Below are 22,586 nucleotides of genomic sequence, written 5' to 3' on the forward strand. Positions count from 1 at the left end.
TTAACAGCTGAAGGGATTCACTTAACAACTGTGGCAAGGAAGGTCGTAAAGTGGGGCAAAACCTATGTTTCATTTAGCAACAGAAATGTTGGGCTCAATTGTGGCCGTAAGTCGAGGACTACCTGTATTAAGATAGGTAGGGGTGCTGAATGCAAACTTTTAGTTAATCACTCAATATATGGTGTCGTATGTACAATGCTTTGGGGTGGGAAAGATATCCGGAATCCGTTTACCTCTGCAAATTGCTCCAAGAACTGAAGATTCAGATCTTCCTTCCTTATTCCTTCAGGTTTTTCTCCTCCCTTGTGGACAGCCTCTGTCTTCTGAAGATGACAGTTCCGTAAATTGCTCCCTGAATGCCGATTCCCCTTTTGCTCCACTACTTAACAAATGGAAATGATTCATCTAAGCCGGGGTAGGCAACCTTGGCTCTTTTATGACTCGTGGACTTCAACTCCCAGAATTCCTGAGCCAGCCATGCTGAGGGGACAGGGAGAATTTCCAAGCCGAGCCATGCTGGCTCAGGAATTCTGGGAGTTGAAGTCCACGAGTCATAAAAGAGCCAAGGTTGCCTACTCCTGATCTAAGCTCAGGGGGCTGCATTTCCACAGGAAGAAGTCGAAATCGTCTGGTAGCTCTCCCCCCCCCCCACAACTAGTACACTTTATTGAAAAACAGCAGCTTTCGTGAACTACCACAGACTAACGTGTTTTCCTTGTAGGACGGGACGGAGAAGAAGAAGAAGAAAAAAATCACCTTTCCCGCCCCCCCCCGCCTCCCAGTGACGGCCCTGCGCAACTCAGGCTGTCCTTATCAGCAGCAGCACGAACAGCAGCAGTCAAAGAATGCAGCCCAGCAAGACTAGTTGGGTTAGGGCAGGGCAGGGCAGAGCGGTGTACAAGGGAAGAAGGGGTGGAGACACACGCTGGCAGCTATCCTGGCCTAGATACGCTGCCGAGATCTGACTCTTGGACTGTTTGACAACAGCCATGTTCCAGCCCAGCTGAGGTCTAGGCCTGCACCCCATGGGGAGTCCCACTCTGAGGGTCCTGTTGCTCCTCACCGCCTTCCTACCGCATCTCCTGTCTGCTGCCCTCCAGACCCACCGGCCGTGTACCTGCGGAGAAGTCTTCACCAACTTTGTAAGGAGATTCTCTTCCGGGGGGGGGGGGGAAGAGAAGAATTTGGGAGGTGGAGGAGAGAGGTCTTCCTCTCATAGGGTGCAAGGGTTCAGATGCTGAGGGCACCAAAACCTCGGGAGATGGTTTCTTCTGGGTTCATGGGAATGGAGACCACCAGGAGTAGTGAAAGCGGGCACTTTCTCCAGTGCCTGTTTGTTGCATGATATGCAGTGGAGAGGCTGAAGCCATGTGGTTTCCGAGATGGGAACTTAGGAGGAAAAGCTATCCTTTTGACTTCCTCGGCTAACTTGTGGCTGACTCTGGATGCGTTTGAAGGAAAGCACATTGTCACGTGTGGTCCAAGAGCTGAAGGCTTTGAGTTTAGCAACATCGTGAATGTGATCAGCGGATGGCATTAGCAACACTAACTTTAGATTTTAGAATAATGTGTAGAATAACACTGACACAGGCTCATTGGCTGTCTCCAACAAAGCTGTTAAAAAACGTAAATTTTGATGCAGTCTGATCCTTCGTCTGTGTTGTTTTTACTCTTAGTAACTGAGATCCGGCATACCTTTAAATGTGTTTTGCAGGTTAAAGCTCAGCCTCATGCTGTAAAATGATAATAAGGGAAATGTGATTGAACGTGTAGGATGGATTTAGTTCATTGCTGAGTTAGTCATAAAGAATACAAGCCAGGGTAAGGGCTCAAAGCTCACAGGACACACAGTCCTCCATGGCTGAAATAATTGATTTCACAAGCAGCACAAAGGTGCAACAGTTTATCACTTAGTATGATGTGAAGAGCTAATCAGTTATCAATTTATGGTTGAGAACTTTGGATAATTCCTCAAACAGTCCAAACAAAATTGACAGAACATTGGAAAGAGAAAATGGGGAAGGAGCAATGGAAAAAAAGAATGAATACAAAAAGCTTAAAAATCTCAGTTGTGATTGGCAGAATAGCTGTCTACATACAGTAGAAGCTATGTTCATGTAAAGAAGTACATGACCATTTAAAAGTATGTTATTGTATGGCAGAGGCAGTTAAAGAATTTTTAAACATCACAACATCACAGTTTTGGAGAATTTCAAATGCTTACAATTAATCTTAAAAGGTATGCATGTTATGTCACCAAAGTGATATATTCATTTGTTGCTAAAGATGCTTGCATTTCTCTGAACATTTCCTGAAAGTTGTGCACACACCCCCCCCAGCAATAAAGAAATTTGTCCATTTTGATTTTTCCCCACCTCTCCTCTTTGGCAAATCTGTTGATGAAAGTTAATTGCATTGAACTGGATCGTTCAATTAGTATTATGATTTGCATGTGTTTTAATATGCATGTCTTTGAGTTTTACTACAAGTTCACAGTTTTGCAAATAATTCCTTTTGTAATGCCTTTTATACATTATTTTCACATATACATACATTTTAATGTACAGGTCTTTCCTTAATAAATGTGTTTAAAAATACTGATGAACAACATTACAGTATTCAGTTCCAAAACACTTTGAATTTTGAATGACAGTTTAGATTGACTTGTAGATTGGTTTTAAAATATAACAAAATTAAGTCAATAAATATCTCCTTAATCCCTGCATCTAGTCCCATGCCTTTGATGGGCAATCAGATCAGGTGATACAGTCTTAATATCCATATTATAACCTGCAAATAGCAACTTTCCAAGAGCTATGCTACATTGTCAAACCCAAGATCCTTATGGCTAACTTTTGCATTCAACAAAGATAAGATTTTTTTTTCTAATAAAGTTCTCATAATGTGGGTGTGAGAGAGTATAAGTTCTTGCGTGCACATACATGTGCAAACACCCACTTCCTTTTAATTTTCCAACTCTCAACACTGGAGAAACTGATGGGGGGGGGGTTTGGAGACACACACCATGGTTAATGTGCATGAAGATATGCAGAGACTCAAAAAGGGAAAAAGGGAGGCAGGAAGAGACATTCCCAAAGAATAAGTCTTTAAAGAAATAAGTAACTGGAATTGATCAAAGGGCAGTGAGAAGCCTGTTCTCCTTATCACTAAGGTGATGGAAATGACGGAGAGCAAACTTTCACACTGTTACAACTTCATGATGGGATTGCATTGGTGTATAGGGCAGGTAGGAGAAGCTGCCATTGGTTTAAGAAAATATCTCCTGCATCAATTGAAGCAGATAACTTCTAACCTGTGAATTGTACATTTATTAACAGAAGTAGATTCTTTCTAATACTTTTCTGTTGAGTCTGCAGATAAGGGAGGGTGCCTATAGGACAGTGGTGGCGAACCTCTGGCACGTGTGCCAGAGGTGACACTCAGAGCCTTCTGTGGGCACGTGTGCCATGCCCCAGAGATGGCAACCGTCCCTCTTCAACCAGCTGCTGCTAACTCGCCGAGGTCCCACATGGCCAGATGCATCCCAGCACAGCTGGTTTCCCTCCCTCCCTCCCGTCCCATCTCTCCTGGCCTCGCATGCTCTCCTTTTACCGGGCACGACCCACTGCATCGGCTCCTCAGCTGTCGGCCGGCTGTCCAGCTCAGAGGTGGCTTCTCTGAACTGCTGGCGGTGGGCTGCGGAGCCCCAGAGTGCACTGGTTGAGGGGCTGGCAGGCTGTGGCTGCTGACGGACACTGCCAGCCCCCATGCGCTCGCTGGCCTCTGTGTGCCGGGCCCGATGGTGTCAGGCAGTAGCCGCCCCAGCCCCTGCCTCGCCTTGCCCTGTGACAATGGCACCCCCGCCCTGCCTCGCCTCACCTCACCCCACAGAACGAGCCTCCTGCCCATCACCCCACCTGCCAGCGACCCCTTGGATCTCCCCCATCCCTGCCCGGCCCCCACAGGCGTCCCTCCCCACGAGCAACATTGAGGTGACCACACCCACCTTGGCCGCACCCACCCAGTCTGCCATGACCACCACAGCCATGCCCACCCAGTGGGCCACGCCCACTTGGCACCCGGTGATAAATAAGGTTTTGGGTTGCAGTTTTGGGCACTCGGTCTCTAAAAGGTTCGCCATCACTGCTATAGGACTTCTATTTTAAAAAAAAAACAGTTGAGTGTCAGGGAGATATTTAGCAGACACAGTTGTTCTCAGGATCGTGGGGAAAGCTTTCCATTGGTTGGTTGTCCTGTGTTGCGCAAGGAAATGTAAGAGCTGTTTTCTTCCCAAAACACAATTCCCTTTCGGAATTCTCCCTGTCTTCTCCTTTTCCTTCTCCTTCCCCCTTCCTCTCCCTCCCTCCCTCCCTCCCTCCCTCTCCTCCTTTTTCTCCTTCTCCTTTTCTTTCTCCTCCTCCACCTTGACAGCTATATACTTTTACCCCATTAAGGCTGTTTATTCTGTTAATCTCACCTAGAAGCTTAGTATTTTGTCCTTCTTTGCGAAGCTCTAAATCACTTTGTGACTACTTAAATACGTCAGGTGACAATTTTGAATTGGCACTTTCTGTAGCAAAGAGAAAAAACTGTTGACTCTCTGCCCATTCTCTACTTTACTTGCTTATATAATATCCTCCCCCACCCCCCACCCCCAAACAGGTTTAGAGCTTCAAAGTCTTTTTATTTATTTTCATGTAGCTATTGCTACTGAAAATGGATTAATGTAGTGTAATAATAGTGAACTGTAGTCACTTGAGCTAAATTAGGTATTAATGTAGGGTAAATGTTTCTCAGCTGTGCCCTTTTCTCACAATTGTACACAGGAGCTTGCTTCCCATGTTTTTCTCCTGATAGTTTGTCTTCGAGCCAAGTATTTGTGCCCTAAACATTAATACCACACCCGGACCTTTAAAAGAAGAAATGTTTTGCTTCATCTTATTTTCCATGTCAAAAAAACCAGCAGTGTCTCCTAGCAGCTTTCATTTATTTATCAACAAAAATAATTATTAAGTATTTTTACACCCCTCTCCTTTGCAGCTGAAAAAGCTCCTAAGGCAGTGATGGCGAACCTTTTAGAGACCAAGTGCCCCAAAACTGGCCCTGCCCCACTCTACCCCTGCCCTGCTCCTGCTCTGCCCCCCATCCCCTGCCCTGCCTTCCCACAGGGCCACTCACCGCCTCTAGGGCCCACCGCAGGCAGCCCAGCAGCGCTATGGCGGTCACGTCCTCTGTCCACGCCCTGCAGCATCAACTGTGCACAATGGAGTGTGAGGGCAGAGACTTGTCTACGCTGCCTGGCTGCCATGTCCTTGGCTGCGCTGCTCTGGGTGGGCCATGCTCAGGGGCGACTCTCCTCCAGGGGTGCTGCTGGAGAGGAGGGGGTTGTGGGAGGAGGCGAGGCTGGGACAACGGCACGTGTGCCCAGAGAGAGGGCTCCGAGTGCCACCTCTGGCACCCGTGCCATAGGTTCGCCACCACTGTTCTAAGGGGTTATATGCACCCATCATCATAATTGTTGTCATCCTTCTTACATGCCATGACATAAAAGGAAATAGCGATGGGAAGGGAAGAAGAAAATAATGATGGTTGACTGATATGGTTACAGTATTGGGGAAACAAGGAAATCAAAGGCATCTTGTCTTTAGCATTGTTGATGAGATAAACTTGCTTTTTATTTCTCAAACTGTCAAGAGACAATTTAAACAAAACTTTACTGTCTGCAGTAAGTTACTTACTCTTCGTAGTAAGTACAGGTAGTCCTCGACTTACAGCAGTTCATTTGGTGACCCTTTAAAGTTACAACAGCACTAAAAAAAGTGTGTTATGATCGTTTTTCACATTTACGAGATTTGCAGCATTCCCTTAGTCACATGATCAAAATTCAGATGCTTGGCAACTGGCGTGTATTTATGACAGTTGTGTCCAGGGGTCATGTGATCAGCTTTTGTGACCTGACAAGCAAAGTCGACAGGGAAGCAAGATTCGCTTAACAACAATGTTATTAACTTAACAACTGCAATGATTCATTTAACAACTGTGGCAAGAAAAGTCTTAAAATGGGGCAAAACTCACTTAGCAACCTTAATTTTTGGGCTCAGTTGTGGTCGTAATTCAAGGACTACCTATAGAAGTCTGTATTTGTTGCCCTATAATTGGAGCCTTCCAGATTTTTTGTACTATATCTCACATATTCCCTTGCTTTGGGTAAGCGATCTGGGGATGGTGCAAATAAAGTCCCAAAACAAAACGGGGTTTTTCAAACTATGTTTGGTGGAACTTAATAGGGTTTTGTAAAAACTAAAGGAAAACAAAATCAGTTGAATTGAGCCAGTTTTCTATCACTAGAGTTTTGCCTCCTAATTAAGATTTTTATAACCAGTGGGTTTTGAAAGTATCTGGTTGTCTATCCCAGCTTTAAATTCTCAGCTTTCTTCTTGTGCCCAGAACCTCCTGCCTGATTGAGTAACGTTGCAGCGAAAATACACAGCTCAAATGTTTTTCAGTGATTTGTTACTGGCAAAATGTTACACAATCGAAGGTGTGCCTCTCTCTATGCATTCACTTGGTTAGAGCAGAGGTTGCCCTCATGCAGGAACAGAAAACCACATCTGTGGGCACAGTGAATGCATTCTAGCCAAATCTCCCCACACTGAGAATGAAACAAGAGCAACAGCCAGCTTGTGAATTGCCAGTCTCTTGAGATAAGAATCATCTGTCAACAACCGCAGAGAGAAATATCGAAAGAAAGCTAACTTTCCTATCCTGGATCTCCATTTTGTCTTTGATCGCAAATGACTAATAGAGGATCGTGTAGGTGGGGGAGTGAGGATCATTTGGTGGATCTGTTTTTTTGATTAGGCCATATTAAAGTCATTGCAGAGTTCGGTAAACAAGTAACATGATTACATGGGGATGTGGGCAGCTGCAGTAATTTCCCCCAATACCTTCATTCGTAGAAGAGTTAGGATTTGCTCAAGTACTGGGAAGCGCAGTGTCTTTCAAAAGAATTTAAGAAAAGCCCTTGGCATGGTGCTTCACAACCAAATGGAAACCCCCCCAGGGAGGTTATGTCAGCAATTGTGCTTTGATACCATGGAGTTGCATCCGTTTCTCAACTGACGGATTTTACACAGCCACGTAGATGACCTACAAGAGTGTAGATGGCCTTCAAGACCAGCGGCCGTGGTATCTTGGTTGTGATGAAAGTCCCCAAATTGTATTAGATGTTGTGTGAAGAAGAAGTTGTTTCTTTATATCTTGTCACCTCTGGACTCAGCAAGAGTTGGTCAAAAGCCAGTAAATATTTCAGCAATCTGCACAATGCACACTCAATACACACTCTTAAGCCCCCCCCCCAAGGGGGCTTAGACAACTTGTTTACTTGGGGTGAATGTTTTGTTTTAAAAAGAGAGGCCTTTGATTTAATGTTCCCCTTCTAATTCTACCTTTCTTTCTTGTTTTTCAGGATTGCAGTATTTATGGTAAGAAAATTAACATTTTTATGGAACTACTGTCTATGTTGAATTTGAGCCTGGGGTTGTAGGGTGATGGAGACAGCAATTGGGAACTGAGTGAGGAGTGAAGACCGGAGATCTCACTGCATTGGGTTGAGGTTGGAGTAGACAACCGATGAGAGGTCCTTGGTGCTCTCATCGGATTGACTATCTTGACTAGCACTGATGATGTTACCTACTTTGGGTAATGAAACATCTACAAGAAAACAACCAAGCTCAGAGAGCACTTCACTTCAACCCTGAGCTACACATATTCTCCTTTATTAGTAGACAACTAATGCACATTTGATTGCAAGGCACAATGACTTGAGAGCAGTGGTATACCACCACAAATCTGTTAAACTTGCCCTCATGGATTTTGGATGGCTTTTTGATTTTAGTGCTGTTGTAACATGTCCTCTTACCCATGGCAGGAAGATAACCCCGTTGACTTTTTTTTTAAAAAAAAATTATCATTCTACCATTTGGATGTTATTCCTTTCAAACTAAATTTGAAAGTTGCATTTTCCCTCTTCTCTTGCCGTTGAGAAGTTCTGATGATGTCCTCGGGCTGGGATTTTGCACAACTCCAATTGGACAATTGAGGTTGCTCCGAAAATGCTCCCTCCACATTGAATAGTGACCGTGACCTTTGGTGGTGACTTTGGCATGGGCTGCTGGCGAGATCAGACCCCGGCCTTCTGCAGTAGCCCCTGCCCATGTAGTGACTGACTAGAACTTTCTGAAGTGCCTTTGAGTGCTATGGAGGCGCTTTTTAAACACAAGATCCTTTGAGGGACTGGTGGTGCCTATAAAACAATGCAATGAGAATTTCAGAATCAGTTCTCTCACTCTATTACTATAGATAGTTACTACTCTCTCTCTCTCATAGGCTAGAGAAATAGGGGAAAGATGAAATATATCAGTTCCATCCTCCTTCTCCACACATTCACCTGGAAGGTAGTCCTTGACTTAAACCTTAATTCAGACCGGAAATTCATTGCTAAGCAAGGCAGTTGTTGCGCCTCATTTTCTGACCATTTTTGCTATGGTCGTTAAGGAAATCATTAATAGACATTAAGGAGACAGGTGTTAATAAAGTGAACCTGGCTTCCGCCATTGACTTTGCTTGTTGGAAGTCAAATGACGAGGTTGCAAATGGCGATCACATGACCCTGGGACACTGCAACCATCATAAATCCATGCCGGTTGCCAAGGGCCCAGATTTTGATGTGTGACCATAGAGATGCTGTGATCATTGTCAGTGCAAGGACTGATCATCGGTCACTTTTTTCAGCACCACTGCAACTTTGAACAGTCGCTAAACAGTCCCAATTGTGGTCTTACGTCAAGGATTATCTGTAATGCAATTTGGGTTGTTTTTTTTTTTTTTGCAGCTTAGCATGATGTGTAAACTCACTCATTATTGGTTTATTAGTCTGTGTGAACCAAAACAAATTATTTTTCTTTAAAGCAGGGGTTCTCAACCTTGGCAACTTTAAGACTTGTGGACTTCAACTCCCAGAATTCCTCAGCCAGCTTTGTTGGCTGAGGAATTCTGGGAGTTGAAGTCCACAAGTCTTAAAGTTGCCAAGGTTGAGAACCCCTGCTTTAAAGCATCCTGCTTTAGCACCGTGTGAACGCAGTCAATCAAGTGTGCTGGTTGCTTTGGAGAATCAGAGAAGAAATCCATGCCCTTCCTGTAGTAGATGACTTGTTCTTTTCTATGTTAAGTGCTAATCTTACAGAAATCCTGCTCTATTTTACTTCTGTCCTCCTTCCTTTGGAACATGTGCAAGTAGCCATTGTAAATAGACATAACAATCGGCTATTGTATTGACACTATAATGCCAGTTAGGAATCCAAACATGCTTCCTTATCCAGTCTGTAAATGTATTTGTGTATTTAAGGATTACAAGAAAAGGAAGATAATGGCTGAGTTTGCACATTGGGCAAAGACAAAATCAAACAAATTGTAATCAAGCATAAGTTGATTATAAACCAGGTAAACGTGTCACCAAGAGCATTCAAACGGGTCAGTCCTTTAATGTCACTTGTTATTAGTTGCAAAGTCCTGACCGACCCATCGTGACCCCATGGACAATGTTCCTCCATTGTCACTTACCAGGGAGTAGATAAACATACAAGGGTTTTTCCTGGGAGTTATTGGAAGGCCCTTCTTGTCAGTTCTCCTTCTACAGAGACATACGCATTGCACTTTGTTGTCTTACACCTTTGTTGCCTTACACACCCCAACACTTTCAGGGAGAAAGGTTGCGTGGGGATTAATGTAAACTTTGCCCTAGAACTTGTTTACAGTTCAGTTTTCCTGTGTGCGTATTTATTTAAGTCATTATTCAATTCATGTGGATTTCCATCTCAACAAATAAGTCTGGATGGCAAAATCAAAAATGTTTGCTACCATATCATAAATAATAAGCTTAAAACACACGGCAACCAAGGAAGATAACACAATTGACAGATTGAAACACATAGCAACCCAGAAAGGCAACACAGTTTAAAAATTTGAATTGAGGCCCAACGTGGCCTCAAGATCGGGTGTTGAGATTCAGGCCTCTACTACACACTCTTATTAAATTATAGTTTTTAAATCTTTTTTTTTAGGAAGTTCAGTGGGATGTGTGTGTGTGTGTGTGTGTGTGTGTGTGTGTGTGTGTGTGTGCCTTTGAGTCAGTTTTTCATTTCTGGTGGCTGCCTGGGTAAATATTTGTGGTTTTCTTGTCAAGATTTCAGAAGCAGTTTGCCCTTGCCACCTTCTTTCTAAGGCTGAGAGAGAGGGATTGGCCCAAGTCACTCAGCTGGCTTTGGGTCTAGTGCAGGGCTAGAACTCATTGTCTGCCACTTACTAGCTTTAATTCACTATTTCTCAGCATTCTGACAGAGGAATTCTGGGTGTAGAAATCCCTGCATCTTAATGTGGCCAAGGTTAATACTGCTCTACAAATTTGGCATCCTTCTTCTATAATTTATTATGGGCCTGATTTGCTGCTCTTTCCTCTGTATTAGAAGGTACTGACTTAAGCTGTATGTGGCCCCCAAGCCTCTGGGTTTGTCTCTAGAGCTTTTCTAAAACTGCTGTTGCTGAACCACAGTACTTAAGTCAGACATGTCAAACACAAGGCCCGGGGGCCAGATGCGGCCCATGGTTTCATCCGCGAAGCCATCCTGGAAACAGTGAGGGAACGGCCCCCGCTGCCTTGGCCCTGGCCCAGGCCGGCTGGGAGCCAATGTACAATTTTTTGGTGGCCATCTTGGCATTTGCCCTGGTGGACCATGCCTTGGCAGTTGCCCCAGTCCCACCCCCTTCTGCCAGAGACCCTTAGATCTGTCGCACTCCTGCCCAGGCCCCCAGAGGCACCCTTGACGTGAACGATGTAGAACTGGCCATATCCACCCAGTAGGCCACACCCACTCCATCCACGCCCACCCAGTAGGCTGCACCCACTCTGGCCATGCCCCCCCCCCGGGCACCCCAGAGCAACCACAATGCTGATGCGGCCCTCAGTGAAATTGACTTTGACACCCCTGACTTAAGTGATAGGAAAGAGAGGAGTGATGGTACACATATGCTATAATAGCACTATACCTGCTGGAATTGATCTGGAGCTAAGCAAGACTAGATCTGGTTAGAACCTGGATAGGAGGCCACCAAGCAACATTTCGTTTGTAGGTTAGACTGGGAAGAAACCAATCAACAACAACAACAACAACAAAAATCTGCCTGGAAGTTAGCAATGGCCAACCGCTTCCATACTCCTGCTAAGAAAATACAATATACTAAGATTTAAGTTTGATTTGAAGGAGTTGTCTTTTTAATTTGATTTGGAGTTCATTTTTATGGTGGATCATGGATGTCTACAAAGAAGAAGGTTGAAAAAGTCAACATGAGGACTGTAACCATATGATGAAAGCTCCAGCTTTTTTTACATGGGTCATTTGAATTTTTGGATCCCTGTGGACAACCCTGTCCTGGGCCCATCTGCATCTTTCCTGCGACTCCACTGATTTCCTCTCTCCCTATTTATCTCTCTACCCTTGGCATTAGAAAAATTGTCTCTGCCTTTCATTCAGTTTTCACTCTCTTCAACAGGAGAAGGAGATCTACCCAGCCTCTGTTCCCAATGCCAGCCCAAGCTGCAGGAAAGCCCATCTCAGCTGTTGCCGGCCCTTCTCCTAAGCACAGTTCCATGTTGCAAGCATGAAGAGCAGACCTGTCTGCAGGTCTACGTGGCCTTGAACTCTACAGGTATGATGGGGCCCAGATTGAAGGTGTTGAAGAGGGGGACTAGATTGCTGAAGAACAACCTGGCTTGTTGAGGCTGCAATATTTGGGAGAATCTCGATAGAATATTTGGCGTGTTATAGGTCAGGCTGGAATGGGAACGCCTTTCTCAGGAAAAGGCTCTAATACAGTGGTTCTCAACCTGTGGGTCGGGACCCCATTTGGGGTCGAACGACCATTTCACGGGGGTTGCCAAACAACGCAGTCTGCCATTTTTCCCCCCTTTTCCTTAGCTGTGCTACTCCCTTTTATTCTATTGGCTTTTGACTCTCTCTCTCTCTCTTGAATAGAGTCTAATTCTATTGGCTTTCAAAAGCCAATAGGAATTATCCAGGCTGTCTCTGCCCTGCTGAGCCCGCCAAAAGTCCCATTCTGCAAACGGTGCTGCACCAGTTGAGTAGTCCTCGACTTACGACTGGTTGAGTAGTCCTCGACTTACGACCGGTTGGGGGGTCGTGGCATTAAAAAGGTTGAGAACCACTGCTCTAATACATTATTTTATTCATTTAATTTAATATTATAGTATTTGCTTAAAACATCTGTGTAGCTGCCCCATCTTAAAACCAATCCTGGGCAGCTTACAACTGACAAAACAATATAAAACAAGCAATGATTAAACCATCCCACAGCTATACTTCCCTGATGCAGCTCGCATTTTGAGCTTGCCCTATCCCAGCAGTCATCCCGAGACTTGAGGGCTGTCTGGAAGGATAGAAAAGAACTCTCCTCATCCTAAGCATCATGTAGGGGCCAGCTTCTAGTCAAGCAGGAGGCTACTCCCAAAAATCGGCGCTGTATCTACAAATTCTACACATCTACTTTGAGGAAATGGGAAACAACCCAGTGGTTCTCCTGGGACAGGGATAGGCAACCTTGGCTCTTTTATTATTCACCCACGAGTCATCAAAGAGCCAAGGTTGCCTACCCCTGTCCTGGGAGAATGAAGTCAGGTGGGTTGATTTTTGTTGGAAAGAGATGGCTCAATTCCATCATCAATAGAATTACAGATAGTTCTTGACTTACAAACCATTTGTTTAGTGACCATTTGAAGTTACAATGACACTGAAAAAAGTGACATATGTCATGTAACCATCATTTGTGATCTTCCTAACTGGCTTCCAACAAGGAACGTTAATGGGGGAAGCTGGATTTGCTTAACAACCTTGTGATTCACTTAACCACAGTCACAAAGGTAAAATTGGGAGGGATTCACTTCGCAACAGCCTTGCTTATTGTAAATTCTGGTCCCAATTGTGGTATGTTGAGGACTACTTACACTTTTATGGATTTATGACATCTCTTTAACAACATTGGGAAAAATAGTGCTGAGTTATTTAACTTTCCTCTGGAGGGGCTGCTGGTGAGGAGGGGGCCATGGGGGGAGGTAGGTCTGGGGCGACGGCGTGAGTGCCCACAGAGAGGGCTCTGAGTGCCGCCTCTGGCACTCGTGCCATAGGTTCGCCACTACTGTACTAACTTATCAGCTGCAGGGATTCACTGAAAAACTGTGGCAAGAAAGGTCGTAAAATGGGACAAAAGTCACTTAACTCATGTCTCCCTTAACAACAGAAATTTTGGGCTCAATTGTGGTTGTAACTCAAGGACTACCTGTGAATCCAATAAACACATAAATCAGACATGTCAAACTCAAAGCCTGTGGGCCATATCTGGCCCATGATGGTTTAGATCTGTCCCGAAAGCAGACTAGTTGGAGTGGGTGATTGAGTATGTAGCAGGAGGGGTGAGCTGAAGTGGCGGCAGCACCAGAGAGGTCTGGGAGAGAATCAGTTGGAGCTGTGGTGTTGCTGGGTCTCTGCTGAGGCAGAGGATTGGCACCCGTGGCTCCAGCTGATCAGGGCTTCCAGCAGCCTCGGGGATGGCTGGCAGCCGCATGCAGTCTTCAGGGAAGAGTCAGATGGAGCTGTGGGGCTGCCAGGCCTGGACGGCGACCCAGAATCAGCTCATACAGCTCCAAATGATGAGCGTGAAAAGGCCAGCCGGGCAGTGAGTGAACCCATGGGGGAGGAGAGGAGAGGATATAAAAGGAGGGGTTTTGGTGAGAAGGAGGAGGAGTGAGGGGGGAGAGAAGGCAATAAGGAGGAGAGGAGAGATGTCGAAGGGGCAAGCCTGAGGGAGAGAAGGGGACAGCAGCTGGCCCTTTGAGGGCAACCATAATGCTGACGCGGCCCTCAGTAAAATTGAGTTTGACATCCCTGACATAAATAATGCAAAGTAAATTATAAAATACGTGGAGGTCACCATATTTGGGAAAATTGGGAGATAAGATCTTCCCTTCTTGTTTGTTTTAACTTTAGGTATTGGAGGCTTAGAATTGGATTTTCTCGTGGCAAGTTCTAACCGTTACGGCAGGCTTCAGGTCTTGAAAAGGCGGGAGCATCAGAACTCTACAGGGCCTGAGGTAACCTAACAGCACAAAAACATAAGTACGGTTCTTCTAGATCAGTGCTTCTCAACCTGTGGGTCGGGACCCCATTTGGGATCGAACGACCATTTCACGGGGGTCGCCAAACAAGGCTGTCCGCCATTTTTCCCCCCTTTTCTTTGGCCACGCCCCTGGCACCCGGTGATGTATAAGTGGTTGGGGATCACCACAACATGGGGAACTGTATTATGGGGTCGCGGCATTAGAAAGGTTGAGAACCACTGTTCTAGATTGACCCATCTAGTCCAGCAGTTTTTTTTCTCACAGTGGCCAACCACAGCACAAGGAAGCCCCCGACAGGTAGTCCTCGGCTTACAACCATTTGCTTAGTGACTGTTCAAAATTTCTGTGGCACTGGCTTATGACTGTTTTTCACACTTACGACCACTGCAGCATCCCCATGGTCACGTGATCAAAATTTGGATGCTTGGCAACTGGCATGTATTTATGACGGTTGCAGAGTCCTGGCTTCACGCGATCCTTTTTTGCGACCTTCTGGCAAGCAAAGTATCAATAGGATTCATAGCCTGACATAAAGTCAGTGAGGAAGGCAGAATCATTTAACAACCGTGTTACTAACTTAACAACTGCAGCGATTCACTTAACAATCATGGCTTGAAAGGTTGGTGAAATGGGGCAAAGCTCACTTAATAACTGTCTTGCTTAGCCACAGAAATTTTGGGCTCAATTGTGGTTATAGCTGAGGATTATCTGTAAACTTCCAGCAGATGGCCTTCAACCACATTGACATCAAGGCTAATAGCCATTGATCCCCTTGAATTCATGAACTGGTTCAACCCATTTTTGAAACTGCTGGTTAGTACCACATCTCAAGGTTGCTTCCCTAAGCCCTTTCAACCCTGAGGGATGAAATCCCTTGCATTGGCAGCTGTTTTCCCCAAGGATGGCGCATGTACAGGTAGTTCTCGACTTACCACTGTTTGTTCAGTGACCATTCAAAGCTACAGTGACTGAAATAAATGACTTAGGACCATTTTTCACATTATGACTGTTGCAGCATCCCCATGGTCACGTGATTAAAATTCGGATGCTTGGCAACTGACTCGTATTTATGACGGTTGCAGTGCCTCAGGGTCATGTGACCACCTTTTGTGAGCTTCTGGCAAGCAAGGTCCATGGGGAAGCCAGATTCACTTAACAGCCAGGTTACTAACTTAACAACTGCAGTGATTCGCTTAACAACTGTGGCAAAAGAAGGTCGTAAAATGGGGCAAAACTCATTTAACAACTGTCTTAATAATAGAATAACAGAGTTGGAAGGGACCTTGGAGGTCTTCTGGTCCAAGCAGGAGATCTTATACCATTTCAGACAACAGAAAAGTTGGGCTCAATTGTGGTAATAAGTCGAGGACTATCTGTACCAATACAAGTTGTATAACAGGCAGAAATTCAGTGAGTTAAGTACTCTGCTTGTTCCCTCCAGGGAAACCTGTAGGTGTAGAATTTCTGCCTCTTCTAACCTCTTCTAGACTTGATCTTTATAAACCTATAGATCCAGGGATGAAGTGCAGTCCTATTATCATAGGAGATGTTGTCTTTTTCTATTTAACTGAGAAGCCCCTTCCCATCAAATGGATCAGCTGCATGCCCAGTATAGCAAGAGGGCTCTCCTCTTTTGGTTTAGGGGTAGTCAACCTTGGCTCTTTTATGACTCGTGGACTTCAACTCCCAGAATTCCTGAGCCAGTACAGCTGGCTCAGGAATTCTGGAAGTTGAAGTCCACGAGTCATAAAAGAGCCAAGGTTGACTACCCCTGGTTTAGACTCTGTTCAGTGGTGCCTGATTCACAAGGATGAGGTGACAGACAGTTATCCTGACCCTGGAAGTAGATGCTGAGGATGATTCACGAGGCTGGTGAGGAGAAGCTGCATCGTCAGTACATTATCTTGAAAAGCAATTCATAAGTCATCCTTGAGCATGAAGTTAGGCAATTGTGTGGCTGCACTGTAGGCTGTAGGAGAATTGGCTGAAGTCCATCTTCAGCCATCTTCAAGCTTTGGGTCTGTCATCCCTCAACCCAACTCGAAAGAGCATGTGCCTCCTTCAGTTTCAGGAGAAAAAGGGGAAATATAAATCTTATCAGTAAATCAATGAATAGGTAGACAGTTCAAATGGTGGTAGTTTTTAGTGTATCTTGAATTAGGCCAAAGATCTGTAATGGGCAGAAGGAATAATTTTGAGAAACAGGAGAAAGAGCCTTAACCAAGACAATGGGCAGGTTAAAAGAAACCTGAGCCTGGCCAAGCCCTGTAGCTCGAGTAAGCATTTTAGACAAAACCATCCCTAGTTCTCAGGAAGATAAACGGAGGAAGTCGGAAACCTTCAGACTTGGACAATTATGTAACTATATGCTTATAATTGTGCATGACTTTAATAATAATAATAATAATAATAATAATAATAAAGTTGGAAGGGACCTTGGAGGTCATCGAGTCCAACCCCCTGCTCAGGCAGGCAGGAAACCCTACACCATTTCAGACAGATGGCTGTCCAGTCTCTTCTTAAAAACTTACAGTGTTGGAGCATTCACCGCCTCTGGAGGCAGGTTGTTCCATTGGTTAATTGTTCTCACTGTCAGGAAGTTTCTCCTTAGTTCTAGGTTGCTTCTCTCCTTGATTAGTTTCCATCCATTACTTCTTGTCCTGCCTTCAGACGCTTTGGAGAACAGCTTGACTCCCTCTTCTTTATGGCAGCCCCTGAGATATTGGAACACTGCTATCATGTCCCCCCTTGTCCTTCTCTTCATTAAACTAGACATACCCAGTTCCAGCAACTGTTCCTTATATGTTTTAGCCTCCAGTCCCCTAATCATCTTTGTTGCTCTTCTCTGTACTCTTTCTAGAGTCTCAACATCTTTTTTACATCGTGGTGACCAAAGCTTTGGCTTTCTAGTCTGGTCTACCTTGGAGGCTTGGCAAGATCCATCCTGGTTCACATGCTAGGAATAATAAGAGGAAGGGCTCTGACTCCAGCATTGTTTTTCCAGTGGCAGATGCAGTTTGACAGTTTCCAGGTGGCCAGTGGAGAGCAGGTACACGTCTCAGTGAAGACCATTCCTCCTGGGATGCTCAAACTCAACCAAAGCTATGCAGTCACTGACAACCAACCAGGTAAGACAACTTTACAGGGCACATCACCTCATGACAAAGAATCTTCAAATGTATATTTAGAAAACTGAAACTACTTTTGCTGGACATCAAAAACCTTAGCAATAGTAGTTAGGCTTATATGCTGCTTCGTAGTGCTTTACAGCAAAAGTGGTTTACAGAGTCAGCATTTTGCCCCCAATAAATCTGCATCCTCATTTTACCAGCCTCGGCAGGATGGACGGCTGAGTCAACCTTGAGCCAGTCAGGATCGAACTCCTGGCAGTGGGTAGCCTGCAATACTGCATTCTAACCACAGCGCTCACTACGGCTCTCACATAGGGAGTTGCAAAATATTTAGTAAGTAAAGAAGAGAAATGGTCAGGAGATCATTGGAAGGTTTTAAACTGGAATAAGAGGGGAAAACACCACTTCCAGAACAGAGTACCTGCAGCCAACTTTGAGCTCCCTCTGGTGTGAGCTGATAACAAGATACAGATAGTCCTCCACTTACAACCATTTGTTTAGTGACTGTTTGAAATTACAAGGGCATTGAAAAAAGTGACTTATGACCGTTTTTCACACTTAGGACTGTTGCAGCATCCCCTGTGGTCACATGGTCAAAATGTAGGCGCTTGGCAACTGGCATGTATTTGTGACAGGTCCATTGTCCTGGGGGGGGGGTCATGTGAGCAAAAGGTCACACCATTTATAACCTTCCCAGCTGGTGTCTGACGAGCAAAGTCAGGGGGAGAAGCCAGATTTGCTTAATGACCACATGATTCCCTTAAAAACTGCACTGATTTATTTAACAACTTTTCCAAAAAGATTGTAAAATGAGGCAAAACTCTAAAACTAAACAACCACTTTGCTTAGTGTTGGAAATTTGGGGCTCAGTTGTAGACTGCCTGTACAGTCACTGCCATGAAGTCATGTCCTGGGAGGGGGAAACTAGTGGGGCGTCTTTGTGCCATGGCAAGGAGGCTATGTGGTTGTAGCCTCTTGACAATAAGAGACTATTTTGTATGACAAGGGAACAATCTATCTGCTGCTACACATCCTGACTTGCAGCTAGGCTTGCTTTAGTGCAAAAATGGAAGAGCAAGAAAATTCCCACAGAGGAAGAGTTAATACATAAAATATTAGCATGTGCGGAAATGGACAGGCTCACAATGATATTAAAAGACAAATGTGGATCAGTTTATTATGAAACCTGGGATAAATTTTACCACTGGAGGAATTTGAAGAGGACGGTCGGGATTAAAGATGAATGTTAAGATAGAAATATATGTTATTTTAGAACAAGTATTGTATATAAAACTTAGATGTATACATAGAAATGAAGAATTGATTGTAAAAAGTGGAATAATCTGATAAGAATGTATATACTGGAATGTCACGTTAAATCCATTGTTTGTTTGTTTTTAACTATTAAAAATAAAATTTGTTTAAAAAAAAAAGAGACTATTTTGCACAGGAAACCAGAAAAATAAATGAAGCGATATAATTACAGGGGAGACTATTGCTACAAAGCAGGCATGTCAAATTCTTGGCCCACGGGCCGGATGCATCATGCCGAAACCACGCCCACCCCATTGCCGGCGGGAAAAGTCGCGATATGTTGTGCAATGTCATGTGACATCGCGAGTTTGACATGCCTGCTATAAAGGAACCTGTCGTGTGACGAGGCTTAATTTTCTACCCATGTCCCCCTCCTTCAGGACCTGAGTTCCGCTACAGATGGGTACCAGCTGCCCGGGCTATTGAGGTGTCTGCTTCCAAGGCCGTCACTGTGCGCCTCTGCCATCAGCTGATGCTGGAATGCACAGAACTGCACCAATCTTTCCATCAGCAGGTAGGATCATAATGGGAGAAAAGTCAAATGTGGGGAACACCTGTGGCACAGGGGACGGTGGTTAAAAGAAAGGGAAACTGAGGCCAGGTGCATTTCAGGAAGCAAACAGTGTTAGTAGAAGTAAATGTTGGAAGCAAACCTTTCTGGCTTGGCATCAGGAACGCCGAAGGGCAGCCTAGGATGATGTCTGTTGTGACTCACAGTGTTCCTTTCATCCTTGCTCTCCAAGCTTTTTCCCATTGCGCCATCTAGGGATGGCCAATCGATGGCTCGTTTCCCCCCTGTTGTTGTTTTTTTTCCCCCAAAAATACATAGAAAAAAATCACTTGAACGATTAAACCATAAAACTGCATCACAGGTAGTCTTCGACTTGCAACAGTTCGTTCGGTGACCATTCAAAAGTTAACAACGTCATTAGAAAAAAAAGCGACGACCATTTTTCACACATACAATCATTGCAGCATCTCCAGGGATCAAAATTCAGATGCCTGGCAACTCACACTTCTTTTGCAGTGTCCTGGGGTCATGTGATTCCCTTTTGGTACCTTCTCACAAACAAGGCCAATGGGAAAGCCAGATTCACTTAATAAACATGCTACTAACTGTCAAGTTTCAAAGCACAGATTTGCTGGTGTGACAAATATTGCTTCTCAGCTTGCCAACGAACTTGGGGGGAGGGAAGAGAGGTTTGGAATGAAGACTTCAAAGATTAAGAAGCCAGACTGTGAGACTCAAGGACGTTACGCCAGGTGTCTGGCCAGACCTAGAGATGCTTTCTCATAACAATATTTTTCTACTTGATTGGGCAACGTGACCTGATCCAGAGAGAGGAGGGAGAATTCAATGTTTTTACTATGTGGGCTTGGGAGGGGCCTTGCCAGAGCTGGTTTTGCTTTCATTGGTGCTGAAGTGATGTGCTCAATAAAGTTAATTAAGAGATCGGAATGCCTTGAAGGTGTTTGTTTGGTTGGGTCTGTCAGTTGGGACCTTGACATTAACTTAACAATTGCAGTGATTCACTTATCAGCTATGCAAGAAAGGTCATCAAATGAGGCAAAGCTCACTTAGCAACAGAAATTTTGGGTTCAGTTAGGGTTGTAAGTCAAGGACCATCTGTAATAGTCCAAATACGGTGGGGTAAATGAATTCTGGAACTCTGAATTTGTTTGGAGCAGTGGTTCTCAACCTGTGGGTCGGGACCCCATTTGGGGTCGAATGACCATTTCACGGGGGTCACCAAACCATGCTGTCCCCCATTTTTTTCCCTTTTCCCTAGCTGTCCTACTCCCTCTTATTGGTGGCCACACCCACTTGGGGGTCACCACAACATGGGGAACTGTATTATGGGGTCACGGCATTAGAAAGGTTGAGAATCACTGGTTTGGAGGGACTTTTTTAATGCTCAATTTATTTTTGCTCTATTTTGTCATCATTGGTGACTCTTGTAAAACTCGAAGTGGAATTTTGCTTATTTTTTTTATCGCTTGTTTTCTGCCAGGTATTGGTTTCCAAACATCGCCCTGCAGTGTTGCAGTATGAGTTCCTTCTTCCTTGTCTGTGCATAGAGGTGTGTGCATCGTCTCAAGAACTCTGAGTGAGATTCTTCGAAGTGGGACAATATGTAAAATTTGGGGAGAGGGATTAAAGGACCCTGCAAAAATTCAGTCTCCTGACAGATTTTACTAGACTCCTTTGCATATTTTATTAATTTATTTATTCATCAACATTATATGGCCGCTCATCTCACACACAAAAAAGTGACTCTGGGTGCTGTTCAACAAAAATATAGAATGCCTAAACATAAATGCCTGTGTTGGTCTCTGCAGAAGGTGGGCAGATATTATTTGAGGGGCTCTGGACAATTCCCATCCTTGGCCCCACCTGAGGTCAACCACTTGGCCAAAAAATGGGAAGTAGTCAACTTGGATCTTTCTAACTTAGCTTTCTTTTCTGCAGGCATCGCATAACTACAGAGACAGCTTACGCAAGATTGTGTGTCCATTCCAGTATCAGCCAGAAGCCTGTGAGTTCTGCTTTAGACAAGATTGATGACAGTGGGTTTTTTTTAATTAATTGGTTGATCGGGAGCTGGGATGTCATAGGTCAGTGATGGCGAACCTTTTAGAGATTGAGTGCCCAAACTGCAACCCAAAACTCACTTATTTATCGGCGGGTGCCAGGTGGGCGTGGCCATTGGATAGGCATGGCTATGGTGGTCATGGGGAGGGACGTCTGTGGGAGCCGGGCAGGGTTGGGGGAGATCCAGGGGGTCTCTGGCAGGGCATGGCTGTGGTGGTCATGGCAGACTGGGTTGGTGTGGCCAAGGTGGGTGTGGTCACCTCGATGTTGTTCGTGGGGAGAGACGCCTGTGGGGGCCGGGCAGGGATGGGGGAGATCCAAGGGGTCTCTGGCAGGTGGGGTGATGGGCAGGAGGCTCGTCCTGCGGAGTGAGGTAAGGCAAGGCAGGGCGGGGGTGCCATTGTCACAGGGAAAGGTGAGGCAGGGGCCAGGGTGGCTGCTGCCTGACGCCATCGGCCCCTGCACACAGAGGCCAGCGAGCGCATGGGTGCTGGGATGCATCTGGCCATGTAGGACCTCGGCCAGTTAGCAGGCAGCTGGTTGAAGAGGGACGGTTGCCATCTCTGGGGCATGGCGTGTGTGCCCACAGAGAGGGCTCTGAGTGCCGCCTCTGGCACTCATGCCATAGGTTCGCCACCAGTGTCATAGGTTATGGGAAGAGTTGTTGGCTCACAAATGGCAAATACAGTGGTAGCTTGGGACTCATCGTTAATTGATTCCCAGAGACATGATGAGTACTGACCATGATGAGTGCCAAACTCATTTTTCTTTTAAGTAATAATGTAGTGAGTCACAAAGTAGCCAACCCCGGCAAATTCTAACTTGTGCATGACTACTGAACAAACAATGAATACCAGGACAAAATGTTTACATCAAAATGTGTTGAATACCAAATTTGATGAGTTTCAAAGCAGTTGAGTACCAAGGTATCTTATACCCATATTGTGGAATCCTTGGTGCTCTGAGCTTGGTTATTTGCTTGCAGGCATTTCATTACCCAACTAGGTAATATTTCCAGTGCTAGGGACTGTGGGGTTTGTTCCCTGCTTATATATAATAGTTTGCCCTGCCAGTGTTGATGGGGGTGTGATCCTGTCTTTGACAGTTCCTTGATAAGAATCTTGTTTGCTTGATTTTTGTCTGGTGTTAATCCCTGCTTATATGCATGTTGGCTATGAAAGTGTTTTTTGTTCCTTCTTAGCTTTTTTATTGTCACTTTTCAATAGTGGGTAAGTGTGGATTATCTCTATATATTCATACTTCATGCCCATATCTTAGTGGCCTTTAGAGCCTTGCCGGTTTT

At 44.9% G+C, this 22,586-nt stretch overlaps 1 protein-coding gene across 2 annotated transcripts in view; it reads left to right on the plus strand.

The window, feature by feature from the left end:
- The first annotated feature begins 840 nt into the window (after positions 1-840).
- The window catches only part of IL17RE (interleukin 17 receptor E), a 39,765-nt gene continuing 18,019 nt past the window's right edge, over positions 841-22,586 (plus strand). The window contains exons 1-8 of one of the 2 annotated variants that reach the window (XM_039333356.1): positions 841-1,142; positions 7,469-7,484; positions 11,608-11,763; positions 14,115-14,218; positions 17,250-17,373; positions 19,071-19,204; positions 20,703-20,771; positions 21,161-21,227. In XM_039333356.1, coding sequence (XP_039189290.1) covers positions 1,026-1,142; positions 7,469-7,484; positions 11,608-11,763; positions 14,115-14,218; positions 17,250-17,373; positions 19,071-19,204; positions 20,703-20,771; positions 21,161-21,227 — 787 coding nt within the window. In that variant the 5' untranslated portion in view covers positions 841-1,025. Of the gene's footprint in view, positions 1,143-7,468; positions 7,485-10,993; positions 11,764-14,114; positions 14,219-17,249; positions 17,374-19,070; positions 19,205-20,702; positions 20,772-21,160; positions 21,228-22,586 lie in introns of those variants that run through there. The other variant, XM_039333357.1, reaches the window with a different exon arrangement.

The sequence above is a fragment of the Crotalus tigris genome, unplaced genomic scaffold (assembly GCF_016545835.1).
Source record: "Crotalus tigris isolate CLP2741 ecotype Arizona unplaced genomic scaffold, ASM1654583v1 scf7180000024474.295514, whole genome shotgun sequence".
Classification (NCBI taxonomy): Eukaryota; Metazoa; Chordata; class Lepidosauria; order Squamata; family Viperidae; genus Crotalus; species Crotalus tigris.